The following is a 12,279-nucleotide window of genomic DNA, read 5'->3' on the forward strand; positions in this document are numbered from 1 at the left end:
ATCTGTTAAATGTGTTTGTCAACAACATGAACTGCATGTCTGTATTGTAATTTCATTTGTTGATCCTACAAAAAAAAATTCTTATTTCTGTCTCTTTTAATGTCTATTTTACAATAACGTATTTAAGTTTCTTCATCTGTTTCATTTCTTTTACACACTCCTTGGCGATGGTTGAGCCATTGGGGAAATTCAGTAGGTTTGCTTGACCTAAAAATAACAGGCAAATAGCCCTCAAACCAGACACCTACTGTCTTGAAAAAAACACATTGGACAATGTTGTCCCAGATGACCCTGTGGCTGTCTAAGTCTGGCCCCAGATGGAACCCCTTCTTTGATTGTAGTTCAACACTGACTTGGAACTAAACAACTTCGTGTTTGGAACAGTGTGTTGTTAGGCGATGTAAACTGATTCAATTCTGTGAAAGACCCCAAAGAATCAGGCAGCAAAAGGCTGATAACACCATTTTGTTACCATATATCAAAATACACTGCCTCTTTCTAATTAATTTTGAAAATGGTGAGAAATTTTGTAAAATGTGGTGAGCTGGCAGAATTGTTAGCATGCTGGATGGAATAATGCCTAGTGGTATTTTGTCCGTTGCTATTTGCCTTTCATCCTTTTGGGGTCGATAAATTTTGTACCAGTGAAACATGGGGTCGATGTAATCGACTTAATCCCCTCCCCCAAGCTACCCTTGTGGCAAAAATTTGAAATTCTTAAGTTAGTGTTTGGAACATAACATGAAATATCAATGGATGATTCTTATTTAATTTCCTTTAAAGCAGGAAGTTGGCATTGTGAAAGCAGTGGTTGTCTTGAGTGGATTGGCATTAAAAGAGTTAAAGTATTTAGTCAGTTTGTGTATCAGACCTACCATCCGAATACCACATAACCAAATATAGTTCCAGTAATGTTAAGTGTTCTTTGGCCAATGACATAATCTATAAATGGTCCATAAAAATGCAATGGCAAGGATTTGTTCATAGAGAACTGACTGGAGTTTCACAAGGAGGACCATTTTTGGAAGTGAACATTGATAGTAAAGTTTGTTTTCCAAACTGATATGTATTGGGTCTTTCCTCCATTCCATTTGTTCAAGAGTTATTTCACTAGCACCACCTTCAAGGGAGTTTTTATGAAAGGACCCTCATAGTTATGTCAAAAAAAAAAAGTTTCTTGGAGTGTCTTCTCATTCATCATGGTTTTTGCAAGATTAGAAATCAATCTCATCCTTTGAAATTTGTTTTAAATTATCTAAAAAGAAAAACAAAATTTATCAATTAATTACAAAGCCTTTCTCGATATCGAACATTCTACTTCAACCTACCCCTTGACATTTCTATTTTCAATTCTTGTTTAAGTTCAAGGAGTCTCACACACACACACACACACACACAAACACACACAAACACACACACACACACACACACACACACACACACAAACACACACACACACACACACAAACAAACACACATGCACGCACACACACACACACACACACACAGTCTCTCTCTCAACGGTTTAGAAATAAACATTGTCCATTCTGTAACTTGATCAGGTGTGTGATTTGATTTTTTCTGTATTTTTTGTATTGTGTTATTTAGGTTGTTGTTCTTGTCGTTGTTGTAATGTGGTCTCTTTAAGTTCATTTTTTCAAACACTCGTTATTTTAGGATGTCAAGACAAAGCTGTTCCCCAAATATCATTTTTCTGTAATATTTGAGAATTTAGTCGAAACCTTCACACATTTTTAGAATGTGTCTTTGATGGTGACAAACCTTAATTCTTGAAACGTGGGTCATGTTTTGGTGCAGAACTAAATATTTCTGACAAGTTAAGCTTCAAGTTGGGCTGATTGGGTTTCAATTCTTGGTTGAAATTGCTTCACTTATCTTGCTATTTATTCTCTTTAAACTTGAGGCGGTACATCTCAAAATTAAGTCATTAATTCTTAATTATTATATTTTTAAAAAAGAATTTTCTATTGTTCTAACATTAAATGATATAATTTAGATTCTCTTTTAAGCATTTTACAAAATATATATTAATTTTTCTTTTTTTTTTGCTGTTTTTGTTGTTTGATATTTTGATACTTTGGTTTCTGTTCTGTAAAGAATCTGTTCTTGAATTCCATTTTCTCTTCACTTTTTCAGGTCAACAGTTTATGTTGCATTCCCCAACACCACCAACACAGCCTTACATGTCGCCAGTCATGTCACCATACCCTACCCCTCCACCTCACTCTGTCGGTATAGCCCACCACCTACCAAACACGTACACCACATCGGTCGGCCAACCAATTCCGACGGCGACTCCCTACAGTGGTCTTCCAGGACATCCGAAGCCCGAACTCGCAGGTGTACATCCAAGTATGGCTAATGCTGTGATAACATCGGCAGCGGGGGGTGCTTTTTCGCTACACGGTAACCAAACCAGGACTCAAGAGGAACCATTACCTTCTGGGTACGCACCTCACCCTCATGCTGCGTCCTCTTCAGGATATGTACCATATTTAAATAGTAGTAATAATATTAACACGAGTAGTAATATTACCAATAATGTTAACACAAATAATACTGTCACCAGCTCTGGGGTAACAAGTTGGCATTCCCCATCAGGTAGTCCCAGTCGACAGAGTTTGAAAAGCAATCAGAGCAGTCACCATGGGTCCCCTAGCAGCAGCATCAGCAGCAGTCCTCCGCATCGACCAAGTAAACAGCCTCCACCTCCTACCACGTCTTCGGCCGATGTACCCAGTCAGTCTGAAGAGGCACCCACAGCGACTGCTGAAACAGACACTAGCGAGGAGCCGACGTCTTCTGCCAATGAAGGATTCTTTGTGTCATTTGGTAACGAACAGCCGCGTCGTCCCAAGCCGAAACTTACCAAACGAGAGAAGAAAGAAGAGAAGAAGGACGAGAAGTTACCCGTTCCACCGGTTTCCAAGGAGACCGCTGAGGCGGCCACTCCTCCCAAATTACCGTCACCATCGAAGCCTCTTCCTCCACCCACTGCACCTCCTCCAGTTGTAGAAGAGGAAGATGTACCAGCAGCTCCAGCTGTTGCATTTGTTTTAGAAGAACCGGAAGAATGTGTAGGTTTTCCTCTACTTTTGAAAATTTGCTTATATTCTGTGATTTCTAAAAGAGTTTTGCTAATGTATTCACTCTTTTATGTAAATATGCACCAAATATGTGTGTGTGTGTGTGAGTATGTAAGGATTTTCTTATTTAATCCTTGGTATTTATATCATCAGAAGTTACTATACTAGACACCCTGTATATGTTTTTTTAAGTACATATATTTTTAATAATATTATTATTATTATTATTATTATTATTATAAGGAAATTAATATCCAAACTCATCATAAAGATATACTCATGTGAAAATACTTATTGTATTAAAAATATGTATAAATAAATAAATATAAATAAAAATATATGTAAATATGTATAAATAAATTTGATAGTTATATTATTAAAAATATATGTATATATCGCTCATATTAAATATATAAATACTTTAATAGTATTAATATTTTGAAACAATTGAGCACTCAATACAAATTCAGTACATAATATTCTTATTGAATATATTTACCTAAAGATTTATGTCTCTTTAAGTATAATAAGACAAGGAGGAAAAGTACTTGGTACAAAGGTAGAATACTCCTTACTCTTTTACTCTTTTACTTGTTTCAGTCATTTGACTGCGGCCATGCTGGAGCACCGCCTTTAGTCGAGGAAATCGACCCCGGGACTTATTCTTTGTAAGCCCAGTACTTATTCTATCGGTCTCTTTTGCCGAACCGCTAAGTGACGGGGACGTAAACACACCAGCATCGGTTGTCAAGCAATGCTAGGGAGACAAACACACACACACACAACACACACACACACACACACACACACACACACACACACACACACACATATATACATATATACGACAGGCTTCTTTCAGTTTCCGTCTACCAAATCCACTCACAAGGCATTGGTCGGCCCGGGGCTATAGCAGAAGACACTTGCCCAAGGTGCCACGCAGTGGGACTGAACCCGGAACCATTTGGTTGGTTAGCAAGCTACTTACCACACAGCCACTCCTGCGCCTATGTTATTTTATGATTGTAAAATCTGACATTTTGTTACTTAAATTTTATGTTGCTGATCCCCAGATGTAATATGGAGGTACCATTTCATATTTGGGGCTGACCATACAGGAACATGCTCTAATTAGTTAAATACTCTATTAAAATTGCGTTTGTATTAGTTCAAGGCAGCGAGCTGGCAGAAACGTTAGCACGCCGGGCGAAATGCTCAGCGGTATTTCGTCTGCTGTTACGTTCTGAGTTCAAATTCCACCGAGGTCGACTTTGCCTTTCATCCTTTCGGGGGTCGATTAAATAAGTACCAGTTACGCACTGGAGTCGATATAATCGACTTAATCCGTTTGTCCTTGTTTGCCCCCTCTGTGTGTAGCCCCTTGTGGGCAGTAAAGAAATGTGTATTAGTTCAAGTGGTGAATTGGTTAGTCATTGGTGTTGAACAGAATGCCTTGTGGTATCTTTTCTGACTCCCTGGGCTATGAGTTCAATCCCCATTCATCCTTTTATGTTGACAAAGTACCAGTTTAGGACGATGGGTTATCGGATTTGTTAGTTGATCAGGTGAGATGCCTAGCAGTATCTATTTCGACTCTTTGCTGTTGTCTCACTCTGGGCATGAACCCTCCACCTCAACAACAAATGATGATTATTGCAGTGGTGTCCACAATATCCAACGTGTTTACTCTCCCAGTGGGGCATTTGTCAAACTTGCAAGGTGGATTCTTGGGCAGCGGGCAGAAGTGTTACTTTACCTGCTGGAATGTTAGGGCCAACACTCGGATGTAGTCAGCGTTTGCGAGTTGATGTGGTGAACTCATAGGTTGGGGCTGGCTCAACCCAGCCAAGGTAAACGCCTCTGCAAGTACAAGACAGCATTGTCTGCTGACGATACTGGTTCCAAGCCGTATTGGGCGAATCTGCAGCTTTTCTCTTTGGAAATATTGGTGGTATGGAGAGAGGAGACTTGTAATGAAGGGCAATATTCAGTGTTCTTCAAAAGATCTGTCCATGATTGCACACGTGTAGCTGCACAACCAGTTGTGACCAGTGGAGGCCCTGCATTAGTGTGTGTGTGTGTGTGTGTGTGTGTATAGAGAGAGAAAGAGAGATTCTGTAAGCACCACAGGTTTCCTGAGAATATGACTCTAAGAGTGAGAACATAGGTAAGTTGGGTTTTTTTTGTTTTTTTGTCGAAGACTAGCATTTGACTCTGCATGTCTTTGTTCCCTTTCCATAACACTGAGGTTTCTCATCCTTTCTGATCCTCTACCAATTCCTACGATTCTCCATCCTCAATTGGTACTTGGTAGCTCTATTTATTGACCTTGGAAAGGGTGAAAGTCAAAGTTGATTTCACTGAGTCTCCCTCTTCCTTCCTTTCTTTCTCTCAATTGTGTGTGTGTGTGTGTGTGTGGATTCATTCAGAGTGCATAATGGATCGTAGGTCTATAAGCGTGTGACAGTTGTTTGTAACACATCTGATTGCAGCTTGATGAAGATGAGATGGCGGTGAGGAGAAAGCGAATGTTGAAACAGCAACAGAAGAGACGAGAAGAACAGGAATTACGTCGACAGCAGAAAGAAGAAGCGTTTGCTAAGAAGAGAGCACAAGAGATGTAAAATAATTTTTGGTTCCTTCTTTTGCCATAACAATGTCCCTGCACATAGCCCTTGTATTCTTTCTTTGCTTCAGTGATGTATAATGATAAATATTTGATGACTTGTCCAACCCACATGCGGACGATCAGTGTAATCCTTACGTACTAGTAATAACTATTTCATGGTCAGTCTGATTCACTCATTTAAGCAGTAAAGGTTTCTTCACCAGCAGGTCTGTGGAGTCGGAGTCATAGAGTCAGTCGGAAACAATTAAGTGGTAGCTGGAGTCGGTGTCGGTAAAACTATATTGACTCTAATTCCGACTCGCAATATCTTTATTCTTTAATATAAGCCAGTTATAACATATAGGCTGACTCAAAGTACAAGCGTATGCATATGCTTTATGAGATATCCAGACCACAATTGCTTAATTACATAGCGGAGTCGGAGTTTTTTGTTTTGACTCCACAGCCGGTACTGGCATCGACCATGCTTGAATGGTGCTTTTTATGTGCCACTGGATATTAGATATAAGAAGGCTAAGACACTTGATGGGGATTCTAATTAGCCACTGGGCTTACATATTTAAATTTAGTCTTTTTTAAAGTCATTTACGTATAATTATGTTAAATTTGAATTTTTTATTATTTTTTTTAAATCTAGTATTTGAGTTATTTTCTTTTTATTCATAAACTAAATTTAATTCTAGGTTGAAGAAGGAAGAAATAGCTCAGAGGAAAGAGCAAGAAAAGGCGCGCAGGCAGATGATTCTGCAACAATATAAGGAACGGAAGAGAAAGGAGGAAGACGACGAAAAGAATCCACCAACTGATCGTTACGAGCGTCCAGCTCGGAATCCCAAACCACGTCCAAAGAGCATGATAGTGCGTTCATCGAAACCTCCCGAGGTTGGTGAAGATGATGCTAGTAGTATTCATTCGACAAGTTCACAGGAAGACATTGCAGGGCGAGGATTCAGCAGTCCTACTAGTTCAAACAGTAACTGTAAGTAACAGTTCATACCTTAACTTATTAATTAATTAACTAATTATATTCTTTTGGACTTATATTTTCTCTAATATTTCAGTTGTGTTTTTTGCTTTATAATTAAAAAAAAAAAATGACAGTTTTTCAGTTTTCCTCTGAGCTTTAAGTGTTAATGACTCTTAATTTGACTAAACTACCATCTCTAATGGTTACACTGTGTAACTCTTATCAAGTTAGTATTATTAGAATAATTTAAAAGCATCACCCGAGTTTTAAGGCTTTTTTGGAGATTTCAGGGTAAATTCGTTTATCATAGATGTTGTATTTTCGTTTTGACAATTTGCATTGCTAATTAAACTTTAAATTTTACTGTGATTTGCACATGGAGTAATATGGGTTCCATAATCAAGTTCTAATTCTTTATAAATGTATGTGTGTGAGATATCATCATTTAATATCCATTTTCTGTGCTGTCATGGGTTGGATGGTTTATTAGGATCCCCTGGGTCCAAGGACTGCATCAAGTATCGATCGATATCTGCTTTGGTATGGTTCCTATGGTCAGATGCCCTTCCTAACACCAACCACTTTACAGTGAGTATTGGGTGCTTTTCTTGTGCCGATGGCACTTGAGAGTCTATTGTGCAGCTTGCATGATCACAGAATGTAAAAGGAGGGATGTGACTACTCAGATTTAGGAGAGAGTGTGTATATATGCAAACACATGCATACACACAAGTGTTAAATAGTTATTGTCACATCTGCACCATGATTTCACTCGTGTGCAGGTATTTAGATGTAGTGATGGCATCTAGAAAGACCCTACTTAAGAGTGTCTAGAAAAGCCCTATCTTGGACACGAACCGGAAACCATGCTTTGGGTGTAACCACTTACTAAACACGCACAAGACACCACTCATGTATATATTGATTATGGAGGCGCAATGGCCCAGTGGTTAGGACAGCAGACTCGCGGTCGTAGAATCACAGTTTCGATTCCCAGACTGGGCATGGGCATTGTGTTTATTGAACGAAAACAATTAAAGCTCCATAAGGCTCCGGCAGGGGGTAGTGGTGAACCCTGCTGTACTCTTTTACCACAACTTTCATTCTTTCTTCCTGTTTCTGATGTACCTGTATTTCAAAGGGCCAGCCTTGTTACACTCTGTGTCATGCTGAATCTCCCCGAGAACTACGTTAAGGGTACACGTGTCTGTGGCACACTCTGCCATTTGCACATTAAATTCACAAGCAGGCTGTTTTGTTGATTGGATTAACTAGAACCCTCATCGTCATAACTGACAGAGTGCCACGACATATTGAGTACTTCATATTGTTTTAGGAAAAGAACACTGCCCAGGGTCACATATGCACACACAAACTCTGAGGCTATGTCAGTGTAGCTATGAAGTAAAGTCATTATCATACACAGAAGGTCTATTTATTGAGAGTGGGGCAAGTGATTTAGTTCAAAGTAGCAGCAGATTGATTCTGGGGCATGTTTTGACACTCTGTTGTAACTGATCTTTGATTTACACCACTAATGATTCTCGGGGGGAAAAAACCTTGACTATCATGACTTCCATATCTCCACTCAATGCCTGTTGGGAGCTAATGGCCCATTGTGGGATTCCTCTGAATAAGAAAACTCAATTAGTCCACTTTGTCATGCTAGTGCGTCATCACATATATGATTTGTTTTTGTATGCATATATTATTATTATTATATATAAATATAATATCTGTTTCTGTCCCTTTTGTCTTTGTGTGGGCGTGTCTATATGTAAATATGTGCTCAGAAGATGTAATTTAACTCTAGTGCCTGTGTGTGTGTGTGTGTGTGCATATATATATATATATATATACACACAAACACACACACACACACACCAGTATTGAACAGTGAGAATGTGTGCTCAACACTGCATTGGAGAATAACTAGTCTTTATTTGTTGGTTAATAAGGAGCTACTATTGGTTTCATGCTGAGAATTCTCTCCAATTATCAAATCTGTCACATTGCAATGTTGGTTCTGAGAATTCTCCGTATGAAACCAATAGTAGCCTTGTTAACCATCAAATAAAGTGTGTGTGTGTGTGTGTATGTATATATATATATATATATATATATATATATATATATGAACTGTACAGACAGTTTCTCAGAAAACTTCCTGTAGTCATTTCCTACATGAATAATTAAGTAAGTATAGCTTTTTGTTTGATGAAAAGAAGTATTTCTTTATTATTGTTACATATTTACTATAGCAGGATTTGAACTTGTTACTTCATTGTTCACAAGTGGACCTCTCCTCGTCACTGTATCTTTTCCAGATATATATATATTGAGGTTTGTGAATAATACAAAGATGTGTTATTATTTATATGCCCAGCCTCCATGAACTCTATTAAGGCTCTGTTGAGTTCACATAAGATTCATCACGTCTCCTTTGTTTTGTTTTCCATGTTAAAAAGCTTCAGTCTTCCTAAGTATCTCTTTCTCTCTCCTTCTCTTTTGCTTTTTCTCTTCTTTCTCCCTCTCCTCTCTTCCTTCTACTCTTCTCTTTTTCTCTCTCACATAACTTTGCATATATATCAGTATGTACCTGTGGAAAATCCATGAATGATAAATATTAAGTTTTACAATTAATATCATGTGGCATACTACATTGAAAAGATGAACTGAATTAAATACATGTTATTCTTTCATTGATTAATTAATTGATAATAATAATGATATCATTAGGAACTGTGAGTAATGATATAGAGAAATGGTTGAAGGAGATTGGAATGGAATGACCTGTAGAGCTTCTACAGAAAGTTTGCTAAAGAAGAAGAAGAAAGAAGACATGCGCCCAACACCAGAGCTGAAGACGCCTACAAAGTGGGGGGGCACATCAAAACGGTAGAGGAGTAGGGGCCGAAACCGGACGTGGTTCCTCCTGATGATGTCTTGAGCTAACTGGATCTTATAAAGGAGCTGTTGTGGTAGCAGACCATGAACACGGTTGAAATTCCTTCCTAGAGCTTCTACAGAAAGTTTGCCTCTTAGAAACAGGAAACATTATCAGAATGTCTTTGAGCACTTGAAAGACTATTGAAAATTTGTGGATATCTAAGGTTATAGGTAGTAACCCACACCCACATAAATTCTACCAGGAATAAGAACAAACTCGAGTCAAATCGAATAATAATAAATATTGACACAATTATTTTTACATGGGTAGTTAAATATCTGTGCATTTTGACTCTTCATTCAGCTGCCTAAATAAGTTGTTAGTGTTTCCCTGTCTTACAGACATAATGAAAGTATTGAATGCAGTGATGAGAAACAAGCAGTGTTTTAATGAAATTCAGACATTGTGGAGTTATCGTCAAAGTTATAAGGTGGAACTGGAGACATATTGCCCATGCAGCTGGGGAGGCATCAGAGTTATTTAAAATGAGAGATGATGAAAATGTTTTACTTTAGGTTTCTAAGTAGAAAGCAAAATATGAGTAGTTCTATATTTGTCCTCATCTTGTTTGTTGTTAACACAATGTTTCGGCTAATATACCCTCCAGCCTTCATTGGGTGTCTGGGGGAAATTTCAAACCTGGGTTCTCATTCCTAAGGTATTTTTCGATTTTGTTATTATTATTATTCAGGTTACTGCCTGCTATTGAACTCAGAATCTTGGGGTTAGTAGCCCATGCTCTTAACCACTATGTCATATGCCTGTAGGTAATTATGGGGTAAATTTTAGGGCTTATAAATCTAATATTTTCCTATCCTTCAATTCCAGGCAGTGATCTGAATAATAATAATAATAATGATAATAATAACATTGAAACATAAGAGTAGTTTTTAATTTTAGCCCAGAAGTATCATCATCATCATCTCAATCATAGTCCTGTTAGTATGGGATTGTATGTGCTTAAATCATCATCTTATGCCTGCTTTCCATACTAGCAACAGCCATCACTTGTTTCAATAATGAGTCCCCTAACATGTGACACTCCACATTTTGAGTGTTGGTTTCATCGTTATTTCTCAAGTTTCCCCTTCCATGACTCCAATTCCTTATATGCACACCCTGCTTTATTTTCTCATTTACAACACTTGTTCATCTCGGTACAGTTGTTTCTCCTTTATATATACACCATTTAATGATATCTTCATTATTAGCTTCATTCTGTATTTTGGTAATTAACATCATACATTCAACAGATCACTCATCTCATTTCCCTCCAGCCTCTTTGCATCTTCCATAATTCAATACCACCTTCCCTATTTTCCTCTATTCAGTATAAAAATCCTATCAACTCTTTAGATATCTAACAAACTCACTTCCGATACCATTCTGGGATTCTTTATAAATAAAGTTCTGCAACCATCAATCAATTTTCATTAAACTCATATTGATTTTCAAAAATATACTTAAACACTAATATATTGATTTTGGTTATTATCCTCATTGCTATAAAATCATCGTTATTTCATCTGCCCTTCCATGCTGGCAAGGATTTTCTGAAGGGATTTATAACTGGGTGCCCCACTTGTTCTTAACCCTTTTTTGCTACCTTTTACAACATATGCGGATTCTTCTACATTCCTGATCTAAAACCAGGACAGACTTTTCCTCTTGGCCATGTCTAAGTTTTTTTTGTTTTTTTTTTGATAACACAAAATGTCAGTTGCCATTCACATCCACTCCTCAGTCAAGCAAGACAGAATTGACTGAGGAGAACCTATCTCATTAGTAATTAATTGCTAATTAATGTTTATACAGTCTCACATGTTTTATAATTTTTTTTCTCTTCTTCCATTCCATTACATATTCCTGAACCACTCAATAACTTCTCTGGTTTTTCTGCCATTTATTTTGCTTTCCCATCCTCTTCCTCCTCATTCCGTCATCAGCTTCATCTCTGCTGAATTGTTTTAACATTTCTTCAGCAGCCACATAGCATTGCTTTACTGCACCAAACTCCATATTTCTCTTCGATAGTCATGTGTGTATACATGCATTAATATTTATGAATATATATCTATATTCGAAATCGATCAATGGAAATCGATCAATGGAAATTGCAGATGTGTTACCAGTGCCGGTGGCATGTAAGAGAACTTTCCGTTTCGCGACCGTTGCCAGCACCGCCCCATTTCGTGTCCGTTGCCAGCCTCGCCTGGCCCTCGTGCCGGTGGCACATAAAAAGCACCATCCGTTCGTGGCCGTTTGCCAGCTCTGTCTGGCACCAGTGCGGGTGGCACGTAAAAAGCACCCACTACACTCACGGAGTGGTTGGCGTTAGGAAGGGCATCCAGCCGTAGACACACTGCCAGATTTGACTGGGCCTGATGAAGCCTTCTGGCTTCACAGACCCCAGTAGAACCATCCAACCCATGCTAGCATGGAAAACGGACGCTAAATGATGATGATGATGATGTACATGTAGCATGTACATAAACATGCATGTATACTTATGTGTACATACATTTATATATGTGTGTGTATGTGTACATATGCAGGCATGTATACATGTTGACAGTTGTATATTTGTGTGCATATATATATATATATATATATATATGCACATGGT

The 12,279-nt window shown here is 38.1% G+C and overlaps 1 protein-coding gene across 11 annotated transcripts in view; it reads left to right on the forward strand.

Moving 5' to 3' along the window:
- The window catches only part of LOC115211107 (calmodulin-regulated spectrin-associated protein 2), a 179,297-nt gene that overhangs the window by 133,276 nt on the left and 33,742 nt on the right, over positions 1-12,279 (forward strand). For all 11 annotated transcript variants that reach the window (XM_036502353.1, XM_036502356.1, XM_036502351.1 and 8 more), the window contains exons 13-15: positions 2,158-3,098; positions 5,600-5,727; positions 6,420-6,715. In XM_036502353.1, coding sequence (XP_036358246.1) covers positions 2,158-3,098; positions 5,600-5,727; positions 6,420-6,715 — 1,365 coding nt within the window. The remainder of the gene's footprint in view (positions 1-2,157; positions 3,099-5,599; positions 5,728-6,419; positions 6,716-12,279) is intronic.

The sequence above is a fragment of the Octopus sinensis genome, linkage group LG4 (genome assembly GCF_006345805.1).
Source record: "Octopus sinensis linkage group LG4, ASM634580v1, whole genome shotgun sequence".
Taxonomy (NCBI): domain Eukaryota; kingdom Metazoa; phylum Mollusca; class Cephalopoda; order Octopoda; family Octopodidae; genus Octopus; species Octopus sinensis.